At 41.5% G+C, this 21,777-nt stretch overlaps 1 protein-coding gene across 1 annotated transcript; it reads left to right on the top strand.

The window, feature by feature from the left end:
* The first annotated feature begins 3,524 nt into the window (after positions 1–3,524).
* On the top strand, positions 3,525–21,750 carry LOC121559094 (vacuole membrane protein 1). The gene is made up of 12 exons (XM_041872389.1): positions 3,525–3,622; positions 4,245–4,349; positions 4,777–4,909; positions 5,035–5,125; positions 5,521–5,631; positions 14,201–14,368; positions 14,747–14,878; positions 16,846–16,926; positions 17,128–17,244; positions 17,839–17,900; positions 20,642–20,744; positions 20,882–21,750. The coding sequence occupies exons 1-12, from the start codon at positions 3,550–3,552 to the stop codon at positions 21,032–21,034; spliced, it is 1,329 nt and encodes a 442-aa protein (XP_041728323.1). The 5' UTR covers positions 3,525–3,549; the 3' UTR covers positions 21,035–21,750.
* Positions 21,751–21,777: the final 27 nt, after the last annotated feature.

The raw sequence follows: 21,777 nt of genomic DNA on the forward strand, positions 1-21,777 counted from the left end.
GTTTGTAGGATTTATTGGCAGGGGTGTTGTGCCAATGTATCCTCCAAACACCCGCTTCGAGGGCATTATCACTTTAATACATAGGGTTACCAACATATTAATGTAATGATTTACATATTTTTACTGCAACTCGCTGTTGGCTGGGCTCCCTGCCTGTGCCATTAAACCCCTACAACTTATCCAGAACGCTGCAGCCCGTCTGGTGTTCAACCTTCCCAAGTTCTCTCATGTCACCCCGCTCCTCCGCACACTCCACTGGCTTCCAGTTGAAGCTCGCATCTACTACAAAACCATGGTGCTTGCCTACGGAGCTGTGAGGGGAACGGCACCTCCTTACCTTCAGGCTCTGATCAGACCCTACACCCAAACGAGGGCACTACGTTCATCCACCTCTGGCCTGCTAGCCCCCCTACCTCTACGGAAGCACAGTTCCTGCTCAGCCCAGTCAAAGCTATTCGCTGCTCTGGCACAAGCTCCCCCACTACGCCAGGACAGCAGAGTCACTGACCACCTTCCGGAGACACTTGAAACCCTACCTCTTTAAGGAATACCTGGAATAGTATAACAGTAATCCTTCTACCCCCCCATTTAAGAAAAAGGGAAAAGGGTGGTTGTCCCACTGGCTATCCTAAGTTGAATGCACCAATTTGTAAGTCACTCTGGATAAGAGCGTCTGCTAAATGACTTAAATGTAAATATAAGAGAAATTATAGATAAAACGTATTGGTGCTCATAAACATTACACAACAACTTGTAAATCGCAAATTCAACAATGAGTGGTTTGGAAGGAATCAGTGGCTAAGTGCAAGCATTGCAAAGCAATCACTAGCCTGCTATTCAGTGGAGAGGGTGTGTGGTCCAACTCTGGGTTTAAGGGTCTCTTTTCCAAGCTTAAAAGGATAAACATTCAACATTGGCCATGTTGTCAATCCAGCATGATTTCTGCCGAGTTCAAAACAACTCGAAACTCTGAACTGGGAAATCTCAGACTTCAGTGAGTTCAAGACAACTGGAAACTCTACCCACATGTAGATATTACCTCAATTACCTTGACTGTGACTCTGTACAGGTACCCCCTGTATATAGCCTGTTATTTTATTTGACTGCTGCTCTTTAATTGTTTGCTTTTTTCTATTTTTTACTTATCTTTTTTTTTACTTATCTTTTTTTTACTTAACACTTTTTTTTTCTTCTTAAAAACTGCATTGTTGGTTAAGGGCTTGTAAGTAAGCATTTCACCTGTTGTATTCGGCGCATGTGGCAAATAACATTTGATTTGATTTTGATTTGAACGAGCTACGACTGGGAAAATACGTTTTGAACGGTCATCCAACTCTGAATTCCAAGTTGGGAAATCGGGCCTCTTTCTAGCGCTCCGACCTGAAGATCACTGATGTCATGATTCAACCTTTTTCAGAGTTCCCAGTTGTCTTGAAATCACCATAAATCCAGAGAATGCCCGTCTTTGATGAAAAAGTTTGATGACAAAATTTGCCCACAAAGGACCGCCGCACCACCTTCCTGTTCAAGTGAGCACAGCACAACAAGGTGAGTCCAAAAATGTATTGTATGCTGCTGCATAAACGACATAATATGCCAGGGAGATATGTATACTGCAGCTAAGAAAGTAATACTAAGTGTATGTTGTGTAGTAAGCTGTTAGTAGCCCATGTGCCACACCCTAATAATTTAGTCCCTTTTCCTCTCATAACGTAGCCTACTGTTCTGACTTGGTGGTACACATTTAGCCTATAGCCTGTTGTAGAGAAATGTCATCATCAAATATTGTAAGAGCTTTCATTGTCTGCTTATATGCCCCCTTTATTTATCCTATGGTTCTGACTTGTTGTACAGGGAGAATACTGTAAGAACGGCCCATGTTCTGAATTCTGTCGCTGTACATTTCAAAAGTTTTGAACAAATAGTTATATTGACTACGTCCATCCTAGCTTGCTCATGAATGTCTTAATCGATATTACGGATTGCCTCTTATCTGCTCGTCGTTCCTTTATGCCATAATTTGTACATCTCAATTGTCAGTAGAAACCACATTTGTTTAAGTAAGTCAGCCATATCAGCTATGTTTTTTTTAAAGGCAGTAAATGAGGCTGAGTGAACTGTTTCGCTGCCAGACAAGGCTCCGCTGATAGCCAGGTGTAGCAGTGGTAAGGTGTTGGGACTGCTGTTGGGACTTTATGTAGGCCCTAACAGTTTGTGGGCACCGTTTGTCACTGTTATAGTGCAATTAATGTATTGTTTAGTGTTGTGTTGTGTAGTGGCTTTGCTGGCATGCATAAAGTGCCCCACCAAGATTTAGATGCTAAAATCGCCACTGGGATACGTGTATGAATGATAATGAATCACTTCTTGTTGGGATGCGTTTAAAAATAAAACATTGTACCCCTTTTTTGTGATATCCAATTGGTAGTTACAGTCTTGTCCCATCGCTGCAACTCCCGTACGGACTTGGGAGAGGCGAAGGTCGAGAGCCGTGCGTCCTCCAAAGCGCGATGGGACAAGGACACCCCCACCGGTCAAACCCTCCCCTAACCCGGACGACGCTGGGCCAATTGTGCACCGCCTCATGGGTCTCCCGGTTGTGGCCGGCTGAGACACAGCCCGGGATCAAACCCTTGTCTGAAGTGACGCCTCTAGCACTGCGATGCAGTGCCTTTAGACCGCTGCGCCACTCGGGAGCCATTTGTTGAGTAAGGATGCATATGTGGGAAACCCATTTGAGGTGTCGAAAATTGTGAAGTATGCGCTGGGGAAAGTGGAGTCTGTCAGACTGACCAGGAGTGGTCTTATTTTGATTAATTGTTTTTTTGAAGAACAGAGGAAGATTGCAGTGAGCCTCAAAAGAATACGAACAACATACGTTTTGTGTTTTGAACTTAGGAGAAGAGCACCCGTCAAAGGAGTCATCTCAGGGGTGACGACGGATGCTCAGATTGAATACTTGAAGAAAATACTGGTGTGGCTGGTGCCTGGCGTCTGACCCGCTGGGTGAATAGAGAAAAAGAAGAAAGTCTGTCGGTCCTGTTGTTTTTTGATAAAGAGCAAATGGGAAGGTTGGTTATGTAAGATACACTGTAAGAACTTTTGTCCCCAAACCATTGCTGTGTTAGAATTGTAAAGGATTAGGCTATGTTTGCTATGTGATGCTAGTGAAGATATGGTAGTGGACGCACCACAGCCTGTAGTAAATGTTTGCTGCCAGTCAAAAGATACCCTGTGTGGTAAAAAGGTAGATTTTGTGGAGTTCATTGCCACAGGTATAAACTATACGGCACAAGTCTCAAAGAAGTCCAAGAAACTGGACATTACTGTGGCTGTGGCAGAAAAGGTTTTGGGACTTAAGGATTTTACATCTGAAGACTTGCAAGGATTTTACATCTGAAGACTTGCAAGGGGTACCAGGTTCAGAAAAGTTGTTTGATTTGGTTTAGTCTATTTTTTGTAATTTTTTTGTAGCTTTGTAGTTTTTTGGTGGGATATTTTGTTCCATTTTTGGGAATCCTGTTTCTACCCCGCACAGTAGGTGGCGGGATGCACATTAACTTGTGCGAACGCCAATATACCATAGAAGAAGAAGATTCCTCCAGGAAGGAGACGCTCAGAGGTATGACAGCTCATTTAATTCCATTTGTGTGACTAACAAATTAATCTTTGGCTAGAATATGTATCATTTTCGACTGTGAACTGAGTTGTGACATTACAGTCAACACAACAACTGAAGTAACTAGATCCTAACATGTTTCCATGGTTGTTGTAGCCTATAATATTCCCCAGTGTCGCTAGCTAGCTACTAAGTTTAGCTAGACAGAGCTACCTGGCTCACTAGCGACGTCAGCATGCAATAGGTTACTGTAGTTTATAATCAGTTATTCATAGTCATAAACATTGACACATTTAATTGTAGCTAACTATATGTTTTTATAAACTCACTCCAGCCAGCTAGCTAAGGGAGCGTTATTACACACTTTACTTGCTAGCTAGTTCTCGAAAACCCAAGGTGGTTTACACAGCCGGTCAATGTAATCCAATGGAGTTCGAGTCATGAATAAGGGTTACTTGTTATTAGCTGGTTGTTAGTGTGCATGCCGGTTAGCTAGCTAACTTTAGCGTGTGGGAGATGTTGCCACTAGCTGTCATTCAGTGACAAGCAATAACTAGCTAATGCGCTTCCTACCGTTGACAGAGGCCCAAACCCTAAAAAACGTGTTTGCTGGTCTTGTCTTCAGGTTGTCTGGTCGATTTAACAGTGAATGAGATGGCAAAGAATGGGGCAAGCTGTGAACAACCACAGCAACGAGGAACCAAAGACAAACAGAATGGACATTTTGCAGGTCGGTTTTGAAACTTATCCATGTGAACCAGCATTAGGCTGTGTTTATGGATAATAGATAAACAATTTTACCAAGGAAGGATAATGGTGTGTGTCGCTATTGGTATGCAGCAACTGCAAAAAGTATTCTATTGGCAGTTCTTCTTGCAACATTCCAGTATTGCCAGAATGGTCCCAACCTGTTGGGTACTTCTTTATTCCATAGTTTAGAAACTACTAAAATATTCTACTTGATTCAAAGGTCTAGACTAGAGAACACCACCAATTGCTAGCTTTACGTTCCTACTTAGGCCTAGACAGTGACATGATTTTGTCAAAGTCACGATAGCCTATGTCCCGCAAAATAAGGGGATATTGCAGTAGCTTTTTTGAAAGTAGCCCACTTTATAGGTTAATCTGACCTCACGAGTGTGCTCCTGTATCTACAGACCCTGTGGTGAGTGAGAGGAGGCAGAAAGATCGGGAGGAGCGTCTCGCTCTGGTGCTGTGGAGGAGGCCTATCCTCACACTACACTACTTCCTCCTGGAAACCTTCATCACACTAAAGGAGTGGACATTAAAGTAAACCACCACTACTTGACAGTAAAACTAGAAAGCAACTGATCAGTTTAAAGCTTTTTTCAGTTTGCCAGTCTAGTCATTAGGTAGTTGTACCTAATAAACTGTTCCACTTCTCCCCTCTACAGGTTATGGCGAAGAAGGGGTACAGTGTTCTTGTTCCTGGTATTTTGTTCACTCTTCTCCCTTGCCTACTCCACCGAGGGAGCACACCAGAAGGTAAGGAAGGAGAGAAACAGAAACCCCTATCACCTCCTCTGTCATTGATTTATTTTAGATGTTTAATGGTTAAAGATAAGTAACTGTTCATTCAGATACACTGCATTCCTAGAGGAAAGGTCATCTGAGGAGGAAATATGTTGAGCAATAAACTTTTTTTTGCTTGAGGCTCAGGCCAATACATTGGATAAATCTTAGCTCATATGTTGATATTATGGTGTACAATTTTTACATGTACTATTTTTTCCACCACTATCCTTGGCATAACATAGGTCTCCAATGTTCTCTCCAAAGGATAAATGTCTTGTGAAGTATGTTATGGCTATCTATGTCCATGCAAAAGCCTAAAGCGCTCTCTACTTCTCTCGCCCCCTCCTGTCTGTTCTCCTCTGCAGTATGTGCAGTACCTGGAGAAGAGGTTCCTGTGGTGTGCCTACTGGGTAGGTTTGGGCATCCTGTCCTCAGTAGGCCTTGGGACTGGCCTACATACTTTCCTACTATACCTGGTAAGTAAGAGAACCACCCTTCCCTTGCCTGTCAGCTGTGCCAACAAAAACGTAATCTAACTTATCACGCTCAGACAGTGGAAAAGCCTGCTGTATATCTGTAGTAATTACTTTTCTGAGAATGCTGGTACAGTATGTGTCATTGGATATTTTTGTGAGCCTATTAGCTCTGCTTGTTGTTCCATAACTGGCACGATAGATTAAAAAAATATATATAGTTACGGTGAATTAGTTGACAGGCTTGTCCTTGTCCTCTTTGAGCAAGAGGGACACATTTTGTGCACAGGGTATTTCCATCTGAGTGATGTTTGACTGACCACTACCAGAAACGTAAAATACATATCCACAGTTTGTCCAGTGGGTGGCCTCATACTTCCTATCTCATTCTTTGTGTATTCAGATCTGGTCTAAATAGATCTGCCTTTCACCTCTGGGCCCAGTTTATCAAAAGTTATCTATCTGGATTTAGGGCTGTCACAGTGACCATATTACCGCTACACCGGCAGTCACGAGTCATGACCGCAGTCAAATTCCATGTGACTGTTGAGTCACGGTAACTAGGCTTCTCCAAAACTGCGCTCTAATGCCGCTGATGGTCATTAGTAGCCTACCAAACTTGCTAACGGCCAGTCGCTAATCACCTGGTATTCGGCGTTCTGTCCCTCTAATCACTCTGACATCAATGTAAATACAATCGAAAATCAAATCAAACACTTCATGAGAGCCCTGACATTCAGTTTGAGCAGAATAGGATCACCTGTTGCGCAGAGAGCGCCAGCTCCTCATAGCTGGTTGATGCATAGAATGAAATGTGTTCTTATAAGCCCATGTTGCGCAACATTTCTATAGGCTAGGCCAGGGGTACTCAACTACTATTTGAGAAGATCCAGCGACACAAATTTCCTAGGTGGCAAAGTTCCGGATGGATAATGTCCTTTATCGGCGCTGTGGTACAGCGTAGTAACAAACATAGTCGTCTACGACTTAGGAAACATTAAATACATTAAATGAGACTAGGAATTTGAATTAATTACAACTTATGTAATTAACATGTGCAACATTGCATAAACATTGCTGAAGAACAAAAGTGGTTGCATAATTGTCTGTGCACTGTGAACCATTGTACATGGCCCTTGAATTTAAAAAAAATCAATAAAGTGCATGTTTTCTGGAGAACAAAGGAGAGTTTAACAAAAATAATCTGAATGCACAGAACGTCACTGTGGGCCATGCAATATTAATGTATAAGTCAGTCTGGGCCTTGCCCTGCATTAATGAGAAAAATTACACTCTCCTGCCAATGCTTTGAACTTTGTCACATGGTTTGAGAGCAACTCTGAGACACTGGTGCAGGTGTTCATTGGTGAGCCTGGTGTGGTATTTGTTTCACAGCTGTATGTGGAGCCAAACATGGTCAGGATGTCTAGTGCCAGTCTCTTGAGAACAGGGACATCAGCTGCAGGCACCATCTTTCCCCAGAAAGGGACAGGGTCACAAACACCAGTGTGCTCCTTCAAAGCCCCATTTTCTTGCAGTTCAATCAACTCCATTGTCAGTGATGCAACATCTACCCATCTGAAGATCTGTTTTGCTTCTTCTGACAACTTTGTCACATTTGTGGCCAAGACGGGGTTCTGGATGAGCAGCAGCAGTTCTCTTCCAACAGTGAAGTCATCAAAGCAAGCCTTGAAGTTATCCATCAGCTTCTGGATGAAATCAACATGGTTGGGAAAATCTGTCTCCCTGCGTTTGCACCAGAAGATTGGGGAGGTGGACAAGCTCTCCCTGGAGATCATTCTTGAAAGGCTCCAATTTGTTCTGGAAAGCCTGAACTGCTGTTATCATATCACACACTGTGTTGTCCCGTCCCTGCAGCTTAACATTCAGTTGATTAAGATGTGATGTAATGGGTGTCAAAAATGCAACTGTTTCCATCTTCTCATCTTTCAAAAACTCAGAAAACTGAGTTGCCTTGTCACTCTTTTGCTCTCATAAGAAAGCTTTGATTACCTCCTGAATGGCCCAAAAGCGTTCCAAAACGCTGCCTTTGCTGAGCCATCTGACATTGTTGTGCAGTAGTAAGTCATGAAAACTGGCATTGGCCTTTGTCAGAATGCCTCGTAGCAGGGGGTGTTGTAGGGAAGATGTTGCTCTCAAAACATTTATCAGTTTCATCATCATTGTCATGACCTCAGAATACTATTTTCCCAGACTGGCACACAGGACAGATTGATGGAGGATGCAGTGATATGTCAGGTCAGGGTGGGGGGCCAGTATATATAAAAAAAATAGGTATTCACTAACTGTAAGTCGCTCTGGATAAGAGCGTCTGCTAAATGACTAAAATGTATGTATGTAATGTATGTCCTCTTTCAAACGTGCAACCAGTCCCCTCCCTCTTCCTATCATGGCTGGAGCTCCATCTGTGGTGATGGAGACCACTGACTTTAGATCTGTCCCCCTTTTTGTCAGCATCCCTTTGATGGCCTCATAGATATCCTCTCCCCGTGTGTGTGCGTCTAGATTTGTTAAGCCCAACAGCTCCTCATAGAATTCCTAATTTGTTTTGTTATAAAATCTGACAAACACCAGAAGCTGTGCATTATCAGTGTTATCTGTTGATTCATCCACAGCTAATGAAATGCATGGTGCATTCTGAATGGCCTCATCAAGTTGTGAAGTTAAATCTTCAGCTAATATTTCAGTTCTTCTCATTGCTGTTGAATCTGACAGTTGGATCTGTTTGATATTTTCCTTCAGCTCATCTTTTTGTTTACCATCAAGCAAGGTCTCAGCAACTTCACTCATGCATTTTTTTTAACCATCACTGCGTCAGTAAATGGCTTTTTGCGTTTTCCCAAAACCCAAGTAATTCTCAGTGAGCACTCCATTGCACGTTCTTGGGCTGTCAGGGAATGCACAAGAACTTTGGTGGACCTCGAATATTGGGCTTTGAGCTTATTTATTTTTCTCGTTCTCACCTGTGTTTTGGGAATGAGTTTGCTCGAAATGACTGTGTTTTGTGTCATATTGGCACTTTTCACAAGCGCTATGGACTCTTGAGCATATCAGGCACATTGGTTTTGAACTTGTTGCGGGGAGAATTAATGCGTATTTGTCTGTCCACCCAGTCTTTGAAAATGTGATTTTCGCTATCAACTTTTCTTTTAACAAGCCATCCTCACATTCACAATGTCTATCGATGGACGTATTTCCGTATGTGTCTGCCTGCTGCTTGCTCCCAGTCCCAACAGTGTATTTCACTGTCAAAGATATTTGCATATATTTATGCGATTGGATGAGACGCGGCTCTCTTCATGAGACTGATTTACATAAATGCACGCGATTGGATAGGACGTGGCTCCAGGCTGGTGTTTCTTCACGCTATAGACATAAAGAGGCTGCACTGCGCTGGGGAAACGGCGCCCGGTCGATCATGTTTGAAGGCTGTCTGAAATTAATTTACTGACTTCGATATCGTTTGGTGCTGTTTGGTCCGTATTGACCCTTTGCTGTGTCGACCGCAGTCCGCCATTTGAGTATGACTGGACTGGGCTAGGCTATGCAATTGCGTGAGAAAATAGTTTTGATGGCTTCTATTAAAGAGGATCCAATCGGCTTTCTATAGGCTAGGCCTACTAAATTTATATTTATTTCTCAACTTTGTTAATATTAACATTGCTTCACTTTACAACCGGAGTAACCTACCTGGCTGGCATGAAAATTAACCGCGGGAAAAGTGTCCTCCATTCGCTATTCATGTGCATATGGTAGATGTCTTTTTCCCCCCCAGCCCCTGTTCCTACAGGTGCTTGATAATGGCCTATTCTAAATAAAAACTAATTTCACACATATATTATTTGGTATATGTAAAGACAATATTAAATTGAGAATAGTCTAATGGGTGATTATTATTATTATTATTATTATTATTACTTGTGAATGATGCCCAGCATGTGTAGTTTAAGGGAAGACATTTTTTTGCGACTTTTTCAAATCATAGTCACATGAATCATGTAGCCTAGCCCATAGGCCTATATGTTTTGATAAGGTTGGTATCACAACTAAAGTGGCCAAATAACTCTAAGCATAGCCTATAGGCCTAGGACCCCTGGAACAGGGTTGGAGAGCCTACAGCCTACAGAGTCTAGTGAAACGTGTTCTTATAAACCCAGCCATTGCGCAATCGTGTGTGAAAACAGAGTTTTGACTGGCCACTATTTAAAAGAGGATCCCAGCTTTCTTGTACTGCTATATTTATGGCTCAATTCTTAAAAGGTATCACATTAATCTGCTTTACAACTGGTGTAGCCTACCTGGCATATTAAAAACTGAACTGAGGGAAGAGCTTCCACCATTCGCTATTCGAGTACATGCTACGTTTAATTTTTTTGTGGGCCATTTTAAATAAAGAAATAAGGAGACAGGTTAAAGAAGGATTTAACATTTTTATTAGGAAGGTGTTCCTAATATTTATACACTCACTGTACAAATTCGTGGGTTATATGTAAAGACCAGATTCAATTGAGAATAGTCTGATGAAGTGTGTGCAGCCTGCGCAAGAAACAGAGCAGAGTTCATGCCTTTCATGCAACTTTTTTTCAAATCATTAGTCGCAGCGTTAAGCCTCGTTCACATTACCCATAAGTACACTGTTACGCCGGATGTCATGCATTTCAATGGGGACATTCACAACTGAGTGGAATCGCAATGTCCCCTTGCGGTTGAAGGCTCCGTTGCAAGACGGACGAAGCATACTTTGACATTTTTATAACTTTCAGTCCAGCTAGAGTCCATCGATGACTTGAATAATACACATTGGCTGTTAAGCCAATTATATTATGACAGTTGCCTCCCGTTTAAATTTGTGATGGTAATGACGTAATTATTAGGTGGAGGTCGCTAGCTACACTGGTATCTTCAACCTAGCCTAGCATTTAGTTGGCTAGTTAACTAGCTGCTCTGCAGTGGCCTGCCCAGACCCCAGACGTCAACCCTATAGAGCATCTTTGTGATGAGATGGAACAGCCTGTTCGCAGCATGAATGTACGGCTGTCCAATATGCAGCAACTGCATGATGCCATTGCGTCAGCATGGACCAACATCCCTGTAGAACGTTTCCGACACCTTGTAGAATGCCCCCGAAGAGGTCAAGCTGTTTTGGAGGCAAAGGGGTGTCCAACCCGGTAATAGATGGGTGGACCAAATAAACATGCTCTCCTCCATCTAGCGTTACAAACAGTATACTTGTCCCTTCAGTAGCGGGGCAAGACTCCGTGAAGATGGCGTAATAAAATGTGCCACGATGTAAACTGGGCATTAGAATGTATTAGAAATGAAAACATGTAGCCTAAGGTTTGTATCACAACTAAAGTTGCATAAATAACTCTAAATTAAGCATATAGGAGGACCTGTTTCAAATTATCACTTTGTTAACCACTTAACATAGCATGTGCGCACTCCCTCGGAAATCGTTTGGGGAAAATACCATTTTTATTTTATTCCGCTATGTTCAATTGTATTATTCTTACTATAAAATCATGCCACTGGAGCTATAAGCAAATCTTATCTGCTAAATGATCTAGTTAGGCCCACAACCATATGGCATAGCCAGGTCAGGGCCTAACATAAGGCTGACTCAGAATATGCTGTTCTGTTCTTCTGAAATGGGCTGCGTGTCAATGTTTCTTTAGACCTGCCTAAAATACATAATAGTTTATTGTGATGGTGTAGGCTATATTAAATGAATTTATTAGACTTTTTTAAATGTAGATGTTCCAAAGGTCCGCATCAGTGGCTTGTCTATGCGTAGAAGCCCAGAGATGTTAAACGGGTTTATGGTAATTAACAGTCAATTACCGTGAGACCGGCAGTTATTTGCATGACAATTACAGCCCGACAATTTCATGACCGCCACAGCCCTAGTTCCTCATGAGTGATCAAAGTGTGACTGCGGTTGAGTCACACTCCTTCCTCCACTGAGTGGTATGTTTGTGACGTCCATCTTGGCTGTGGTGAAATTAAACATTCAACTGTGACGAACACAAGGAAGTGATTCTGTCGAGGTCCCCATTTTTTTCAGGGATGTGGCCATTGTTCACCAGATCTTATGATGTATATACCCTTGAGTCAACAGCTCCACATTTACAAATGGGAAATTGCAAGGTTTCTACTAAACTTTTGAAATAGCTGATTTGGAAATACAATTTACTTTTGTAGCCTTTCCAATTCTATGCCTAACTACCCATTATTTTCCTCACTACACACACTACCCAAACCCACTAGTAGACACAGGCCTGTAAACCACAGCCTCTGGTAGTGTTGGTGGTGTTGACCTCATGACGTGTCATCTTCCCTAGACGTGTGTATGACCTTATTCCCTTTCCCACATCTCCCCACTCAGTGTGAGGGCGGTAATTTCCATCAGCTTTCAGTCATCTTCTCCAAAATGAGAAACTGTAGCTGTCTAATGCAACTTACAAACATTATTCTATATGATTTAATAAAGACAGTGTCAGTATTATGATTTGTATGGTGGTAGGCCCACTTTGTCTAATGTAACTTACAAACACTTAAATTATTCTATATTCATTCAAAGATGCAGTGTCGTGATTTGTATAGCGGTAGGCATATTTTGTATTGTACAAATGTTCATGTGGATATTACCAGTATGTTTGCTTTATATTTGAATCAAGGCATCACTAAAATATCAGCCACTTGTGAAAATATGTGCTGATATGATGGAGTGCTTGCTTAACTGTTTTTTGGACTCGCCACTTAAAAACAATATATCCTCCTACTATCTGGATAATGGTGAGGTTGTGCTCCCTGATTTAAAATAGTTAGGCTATGTGCACACTTTACCATCCTCGGAGGTGAGGTCAACATGTTGGAAAGTCCCTAGTTGAAGGGTGCCAGAAACATCTGCCCTCTAAAGAGCTGCTATGGATTTACCTCGGACCTAAAGAATTAGATACCCCATAGTAAGGAGCAGAGACCATGCTCCCATTTTGCTGGGGGTTACAAGAATAATTGTATGATTCATGAGTCTGGTCATGCTGGATTCAGATGGAAATGTAGGGGCTGTTTGTCTTATTTTGCTAAAGGCAATGGCCACCGTGCATTTCATTTGCTATGTTTAGAGGATTATTTATTTCCAAATAATGAAAAGGTGTTGTCTTGTTATCATTGAGTCACCATCATGGTGAAACTAGTATAGATTTGTAACGGAAGGAAAGTCAGGGATTGAGACCTTGTGAACCCGTATTGTGAAAAGACTCCCCAGCATGTCAGCTCTCTCTCTCTAGGAGAGCTATGGGGATCAGCACTGACTAATTGTCTTCTGTCTATCTCCTGTCACTGTGGTAATGAAGCCAGGTGACTAAGCCTGGGCTCTGATTAATGGAGCTGCATACCAGGCTGTCGGGGGGCTGTGCTGACTCAGCTGTGTGTGTGTGTTAAAGCTGGGCGATATGGACAAAAATCCATATCGTGATAAATTGACCAATTTTTTTCCGATAACGATAAATCGGCGATAAATTACAATACATACTTTTTTGGGGCGGTGCTAGAGCTGTTTGCTCGATAACAACAAATACAACAAACTTTTTTTTTATGGACAGTTAGTTTACATTAGCGGCACGGCTCTAGACAAAAACAAATCCAGTGCCAAGTAAGACACCTGAGGTGGTAGCCTATGATCTTAAAAAGCTATTTCATCTAACATATCCAGCAAATGCATGATTGATATTTTGATGTGCAACCTGTCAAAATAGGATCCGGAATTATCAGATTTCTTTTTGGCTCAGTAGAGAATTTGCTGACATCTTTGTGTATATTGGCCTATAAGCTATAGCCTATTGTTCACCAGCTGAGGAAGTGGGAACTCAAAACACTTAGCTAGATTGCGTACTCTAAACATGATATTGTAGCTAGATAGATTAATCGATTAGTCTACATGGCTATCAGTAAATGTAGGCTAATGTCCTACAAACACTTTCCAGCGCTAGGCCTAGGCTACTTGATGTAGGCAAATGGCGTGCTCGGCTTGGCTCTGCGGGCGCATCAGAACCATACTAACTACAGCCTACACCGGTTGGTGCCATGAACTCAATATTAAGAGGTGAGAAACACATTGACATACTCACAGAAAGCTGTGACTCTCCTCTCTGTAACTAGAACAACAGTAGTTGCTTTGAAAACTGTCTTTGTCCCGCAATAGCATTTTGCGCAATGGTCATATGCTTGTGCTTCTCAGAATGCATCTCTCCCTCCTCCGTGTCACAGTGGAGAGAGGGAGTAAGAGTCAGCAGCCGACAGGAACAGGCCGATTCTTTCATAGCAGGAACCAACATAATGCATAGGCTATTAATGTTGACCAAATAATGGTTTTAGAACAATCTACAGGAACATTGTATAGCAAAATCAATGAAAATTACCAACGTAAGCTAAATGCTTCGGTAAGAAGAAGGCGGTGTCGGTAATTTTCGGTTTATCATCCCAGCTCTAGTGTGTCAACTGCACATGTTCAGTTGAATTAAGGAATACCCATCCATCCTCTGGCTCTCAGGGTCCACACATAGCATCAGTCACCCTGGCTGCGTACGAGTGTGGTTCTACAGACTTCCCCGAGCCCCCCTACCCAGACCAGATCATCTGTCCAGAGGGAGGAGGAGTGGAGGGCAGCATCTCACTCTGGTCCATCGTGTCAAAGGTCCGCCTGGAGGCCTGTATGTGGGTAAGTAAACATCTGTCTTCAATGGCAAAAATAAGTATCATTAACCTAAAATCTAGCTTCAACATTGTAGTGAACTCTATGGGGCGGTTTCCCAGACACAGAATAAGCCTAGTCCTGGACAAAAAAAAAGCATGCTCAATGAAGAATGTCCATTAAAACGTTTTTGTTTTTTTGTCCAGGACTTAATCTGTGCCTGGGGAAACTGCTTCTTTGGGTTTAGAACAATCGGGGAATCTTGATGGCTCAACATTGGTAGTCTTCGGTTGACCTCACGTAACCTCATCTAGTAGTGAGAGACCATAGAGCTATGCCTGACTCTGGTATGAGCCAGAGTATGAACCAGTGCTAAACTAACCCAGTGTGTGACTTTCTCTCCAGGGTGCAGGCACAGCCATTGGGGAGTTGCCCCCCTACTTCATGGCCCGAGCAGCCAGGCTATCTGGAGCAGACCCAGATGACGAAGACTATGAGGAGTTTGAGGAGATGCTGGAGCAGGCAGAGACTGCTCAGGTGAGTGGGGACTCTGTCTTCCCCTCTCACAGAGTGTAGTAGCCTGCCTCTTGAGTGCCCCATTCCACCCAAATCTCTGGAGTCTTATATACTCTCCTTCAGTCTTTTATTTTGGGATGGAACTCTACTTAACTGTCCATCACTGACTTCTCTATCTGGCCTGTGATTGGCCTCCAGTTATCACATTACTTTTCTGAAAGCCCCTCCCACCATTTCCAGTAACAGTGTTGCTAGTGGAGTGAGTCACAGTGAAACAAGCTCTTCTTTAATCATCCCCGAGGCCGTTCTTTTCATGATCCTTTCATTTGAAGGACAGGCAATGTGAACAGCCTACCCCTTAGATCAGATTGCTAACTAAGCAAAGAGCTCAGATTTTCCTCCAGTCTAGTCTCATGCCATGGAATCTGAAATAAAGGTAATCTTATCATGTCTACCAGTAAATGTGTGTACAGCTGCATACTCATTTATTATTAAGATATTGTGACCTTGGGACTATAAGGTTCTATCTGCGCAAAGCATAGTGAATTCTTCTTTCATAACCCATTAAGGTCCTCACCTTAAAGGTACCTAAATTACAGAGTATCCAAATCCAATCCAACATCTGTGTAAAAAAGAAATTGCAGATAGAACCTTAAGGTTCTGAAATGTCAATATGGGTTCAGCCATAAGGTTCTATCTGGCACAGAATGTTACAATTATTTCAATAAGTACAGACATTTAATGATAAAATAAAAAGAATACCCTTCCTTCTTTCTAATCACATCATCAAATATATTAATGTTCATTACATGGTCGGTAGTGCACTAAAATGACAAATACACTATATCCTATGCAGAACTAGCAACATTGCTAAAGCTTAGCTCCGGATGAGTAAACTGATATATTTTTCTGGTCTCTGACACCCAAAGTCCGTAAACTACTTGCTAGTTATCAATAAAATGTGGTATGTTTGTAATTTTTGTGAAATACTCCTTCCATGAAGGTTTTCTTATTGATATAGAACAAGACTAAAACAGCAATGGTTCTTCAACATGCCTTAAGGCACCTGTATTTATGTTTACCATAAAGAGCTTAAGTGATGGCAATTTTTCTGAAAAAGTAATTGCAAAAGAGGACCAGAACCTGTGATATGAACAAAGGACTTGGTACTGAAAGGTTCTATCTGCAAAATGTATGGTTTTGTGATGATGAGTATTTTTCAAGTCCCAGACTGTTTTGTGATGTCTTCCTCTTTCATGACTCAAAGTACATCACCTTACATACAATGTTTTTTTTTTTACAACCCAGCATTGTGTGATTAGATTGCAGATATAACCTTATAGCACCAAGTTCAAAGGTGTTTGCACAGATAGAACATTCAGATTTCTTTCATCGTAAATTGACTTTTTCACATCTGACATATGTCACATGTGAAGGACCTCCTACAGAGCGACTCTATGTGAATAACTCATTTTTGACAAATGTCAGAGAACCTTATAGTCAGTCCCAAGGTCTCGATATACAGTATCATGTCATGCTTTTGACCTGACATTTACAACTGAATCGTTTTAGGGAAAGGGTTGAAGTAGTATGTGTCACATTATCACTAAAGACACCATTGATTAGATGATACATTTTATTTTGTGTCAACATAATTGCCCCCCATGAAACCACAATATTTCACCCTCCCACTGTAGTGTATATCAATCAGATCAAAAGAGTTCAACAGTTATTTGCCAACAACTCTTGGCTTGGATTTTTACCAGAGCTGCTAAAAGAGATCAAAGGAAAATATAATAGCCCATCTGATAGCATTTGTTATACCACATGAATTCTTTATCAAGTAACACCCTTTTCAGAATTACATTAGACTTTTGTTTTCAGTTTGGTTATATATCATGATATTGATATATTATTGAAGAAATTGTTTGATAATGTGTTAAGCATAAATTAATATAGGATAATAAACTGTTTATTTATGTTTCCAGGATTTTGTCACTAGAGCAAAACTGGGCATTCAGAACATGGTGCAGAAAGTGGGATTCTTTGGGATTCTAGCCTGTGCCTCGGTATGTCCAAAACTACATTTGATGACTTGACATGCACTCTGTTATCTTATACTGTTTTAAAGTTGAGGTCTTTATTATTGAAGCGCATCGCTGAATATTGTATGTTGATGTTTGTTACAATTAAGTTATGGCAATGAAGGTAGAATTCGAATGCACTCCTCTATTACAGGATATATTTTCACGTTACGACCTGTCTTTCAGATACCTAATCCACTGTTTGACCTGGCTGGTATAACATGTGGCCACTTCCTGGTACCATTTTGGACCTTCTTTGGAGCGACGCTTATTGGAAAAGCCATCGTCAAAATGCACATACAAGTAAATATTTTAGTTGTACTAACCAATTAGACATATTCAGACATTAATGTCAGAATATGTTCAGTTGGCTGTAATTCCATGGTTTCTGTGTTTTGAAGTACTTCTAGTGCTGCTGTTGAAGACCATTCCAGATGAAAGGAGTATGGAGAGCACTTTAATGAGAGCCATTGCTTTTTGTAAATCAGATCAAACTCTTAATTGTCGGCTGTATTGTTGAGTCTGCCACAGTGACTAATCTACTCCCAGACGGTGAGAGACTGACTGTGTCTCTCTGTGAGTCGTGGTGGTGAGAGCTGAGCCGTCTAACCAGACCAATTCATCTCCGTGGTACCAGCCAGTGATCTCACCAGTTCTGACAAAGCCCTCCAGGGTTGAGGAGGACCAGGGTCCGGGGGAGGCTTTGTGCCTCTCCCGCAGACCTCAAGGGTATTTTACTGTCTAGAGTTGGCTGGGATGGCATGTGTCACTGTGTTCAAAGCAGACATAGGATATGTCCCCCACCCCGGTGCAGATGGCGACTCAGGTTCTCACTGTCTGTGTCTCTGTCCGAGACTGATCACTAATCACCCAGTTCATTAATTTGTCTTCCCACAGAAACTGTTTGTTATCATAACGTTCAGCAAGCACATAGTGGAACAGATGGTGTCTCTGATCGGGTGAGTATGTGTCTGTGTTTAATGTATGCGTATAGATGAAGAGAGAGGTGCTTTGCCCAGTCATTCTTCCTCTGTGCTTTACTGGAGGCAGGGGCTCAACATGGATGCTTGTCCTCTTGTTAAGTAAAAAGAATCACACACAAATCACAATATCAAACAATTACTCTGATCAGAATTGGATCAGAGAGGCCAACATTGGAATAATATTCTAATCTATTTTTATGTACATAAATAAAAGCCTACATGTCAAAGTGTAGGTGATATGCATATTGTCCAAACCGATGCTGACATGAGGGAGGCACAAGAAAATGTAGCTAAACTTTAATGAGACTTAATTACATAAATATAGGCTAAACGGCAGTGGTGTTTGACAAATATAATGAAGGATAATTAACATTAACGTCTAATGGCTTGAGTCTGTCAACATACTCAAGACACAGTTCGTTCAGATCAAATGGTCACAAGAGCAGAGAGTGAAGGACGGTGCCTGTTGTGCACCGCACATCACCCACCTTTCAATCTGAGCGGAGCGAGTCAGCATTTTGAAAATGTTTAACCATAAACTTAATAGTTTTAAACTTGTTTCAAAGTAGCCTAGCCTAGCCAAAATAAGACCATAGAAATGATGAGGGAATTATTTTATAAACACTTAAGTCTAATAGCCTATGCTATTGAAACCAGAATTTTTTTTCAGAGGTTTTCAAATCAACATTATTTTATTGTCCAGCAGCGGATGTTCATTTCTGTCACATGAAACCGCTTGCGCATGTAGTGAGCGGTGTTTTCCCGCTAATTGCATTTTGGAACATTCGCACATAGCCTAAAGCCATGTGCGCATTGTTGAGCTTATAATATTAAGAAATAAAACTACTGTATCAACATTTTAAGCTAAACTGTCTGATCTGTTGCATCAGCATCATTGCTTTTGTTTAGTTTTTTTATTATGTGCAGTGGTTGTATGAATTTTGGATCCATCTTCCCAGAACTGTCCAAGAGTCTGTTTTGAACCGTAGACATACAGTATTTGTCAACGGGACGCCCTTAATTTCGAGCCATGGAGGGAATTATTTTATAAAGACCAAGTATTTTGTTGTAATTGTAATGTTGCTGTATTTTATAGGCTACCAAGAGTGGCCAACCATCCTCCAGGAGAGCTTTAAAGGGGCAGTGTTGTATTTTGAGACAGGCTTGAATATGCAAAGTGTAGCCTACATTTGTCTGGTTCTCTATGGTGAAAAATATAGTAATGCATTTTATTTTGTAAAGTGGTTCCTTGCATCATACAATGATGTAAAAATGCTCTTAAAGACAATGTTTATTGTTGGACAAGTGACTTGAGCTTTTGGACATGTAAAATAAAGTTAATATCAAGCCCTGGGGGGGCTTAACATCAAAGTCAATGTGTGTGTTTACCTCGTCCATTAAGGTTATTTCCCTTACACGCAAACCAATTCCCCACATAGGTGGTCAGACAGCCGTGTGGGGTCCTATCAGATGGAATGTGTTCTGTTCTGACTCACAGCAGTTTAGCTTTGACTGCACCAGAATCTACCCCACAGCAGCAGGGAAACTGCAGGATGTATAAAATAAAAATAAATCATCACTTCCATATTACACATCCAACATAACTAGCTAAGATCTTCAGCTCTTCCTTGACTATTTCTTACCACATAAAAAAATTAAATCTACAAATAAAATATAAATCGTACTCACAACTAATTATCAGTTTATAGTGCCATCTTATTCACAGTTAAAATGAGTCGCATGAGAAAGAACACTTGCTTGCTACCATTGCAATTGGTTGACTGGTCTGACTCGCTATGATGTGTTACACTGGTGCTTGAATGCTGAATCGGGCTGAGTGTGTGTGGCTGAGTGAGTCAGTCAAAGTTAGCCTGGGAATGGGCTTGCCATATCCCTTTAAGATCAGCAATTACAATTACCCAATTCACTTTTTTACCCCCTGATAGTAAATTGTCTTGAATCTGTTTAGTCAAGTTTTAGATGTTGAAGTTTTATATTAACACCTGAATTAAAAGAAACTCTGTAACTATGTCTAAGAAATGTTTGTATATTCTATTTAATGATGGTTGTGATACATTGATTAAACTATACCAATTATTTTGGTATAGTACTGTCAACTACAAATGATTGTGGAGTTATTCAGGTACATCAAGTTATAGTACCTCATGGTGTCTGAGGGTTCTCTTCCAATCAAATTGTCTGCATTCTCTGTAACTATAATCTAAAGACCCCGATGAACTAACTGTGGCCCACACAGTGATCTAATCCTTTGCTCTCCCTCCCATATATGGACAGTCATATTGATGAACACGCCTAGTTTGATCTGTTTCCACCCATAAGGCTGTGATGACAGCATATCGAGTCACTTCCTGGTTATTGGGCTCAGACTGGTTTCTTATAGGAACCTCAGGGATAAATAAGAGAGATGAGGACTGCCTCACTTCACTCTGCTGTGTGCTCTCCCAGCTAGAGGCCTGACTTGATGCCTAACTAGAAACACATAGAAAATGGAACTCTCGACATCATGAGCAATGGACTGCTCTCTTTAAACCCTGGTCCTATGGGACTAAGGGTTCCCTCTACAGAGCCTCATTCTTTTACCATGTGAAGGGATACTACTGGTATGGTAAGTACTCTGGGATATAATGTTGTCTCTGTCTTTTCCCCTCCTCACCTCTCCCCTGCCTGTGGATGTCCTTGCCCTGCCGCTGTGTCAGGTCTCTGCCGAGGGTAGGTCCCTCCATACAGAAGCCTTTCAGTGAGTACCTAGAGGCCCAGAGGAGTAAACTCCACCACCACACCGGAGAAGGCACCCCGGCGGTAAGAGCACTACTACCATCATCCATCCTTCCTAAGTCGAGACAAAGCATGTGATTTTGATTGCCAAGATAATACAAATTGTAATGCATTTGTGTTAGTCAAGTAATATTCCTCTGTATGCATGTCTCTCTGTGCAGACTGAGAACTGGCTGTCGTGGGGCTTTGAGAAGGTGGTTCTGGTCATGGTCTGTTACTTTATCTTCTCCATCATCAACTCCATGGCTCAGAGCTACGTCAAGCGACGACAACAGAGTCGGCAGCAGAGGTACACTGAGGAGAAAACCAAGTGATAAGAGATTCACCAACTGACTGCTGAGAGTCCCTCGGCTCTGTCTCACAAACCAACCTCGCCCTCTTCCATTCTTAAGAGGCTGAACTGGCACTATTCTGTGTGTGCTTACGGATGTATACTTTTGTTTGTCTCTCCTAAGGTTTTGTAGTTTCCCCTCATCTGTGTTTAGTGTGTGTGATGATTGATAATGTTATAATATGATGAGCAGTTAAGCAGAAGCTGGATGTCAACTGTTTTGCTGGCAGCTATACCAGCTGCAATGCCTTATGCAAGGTGGAGGGTCCTACTTCCATTGAACACAGTTCTTAATCACTAGACTTGATTTGTACCTAATTTTTCACTGTATGGATGGACTCTTTCTGTATGCTGATATGATGCTAAGGATGTTTTCAGGGTTACATTTTCTTGCGTTTTGTCCTGTTGATCAGAAATAGACCATCTGTCATTTGTGTTTCTTGGATTTGTTGGAAATAGCAATATGAAGTCGGATCAATGTGTTATTGATGGTTTGCACATCCTGGAAATATTTTTTGGACGGTATGTATGTACATGTATTTTGAATGATCTGGATGAACTAACTTGAACCAAAACGGAACAAAAAGGAAAGTGATATCATTTGTAACTTAACATTACACTCAGCTAACTTAATGTAATTTTTATTCTGTACAATTAGACAGTACATTTAGACAGAATATATAAAATGCCTAAATCATTTATTGTTTCCATGTCTGAGTTTATTTT

The sequence above is a fragment of the Coregonus clupeaformis genome, chromosome 5 (genome assembly GCF_020615455.1).
Source record: "Coregonus clupeaformis isolate EN_2021a chromosome 5, ASM2061545v1, whole genome shotgun sequence".
NCBI classification, from domain to species: domain Eukaryota; kingdom Metazoa; phylum Chordata; class Actinopteri; order Salmoniformes; family Salmonidae; genus Coregonus; species Coregonus clupeaformis.

Bases quoted from the DNA above. Each gene is read 5' to 3' on its own strand.
- LOC121559094 (XM_041872389.1), top strand. From the start codon at position 3,550: ATGCACATTAACTTGTGCGAACGCCAATATACCATAGAAGAAGAAGAT. The intron at 4,910-5,034 runs GTAAACCACCAC...TCCCCTCTACAG, and splicing joins CTAAAGGAGTGGACATTAAA to GTTATGGCGAAGAAGGGGTA. The intron at 14,879-16,845 runs GTGAGTGGGGAC...TTATGTTTCCAG, and splicing joins AGCAGGCAGAGACTGCTCAG to GATTTTGTCACTAGAGCAAA.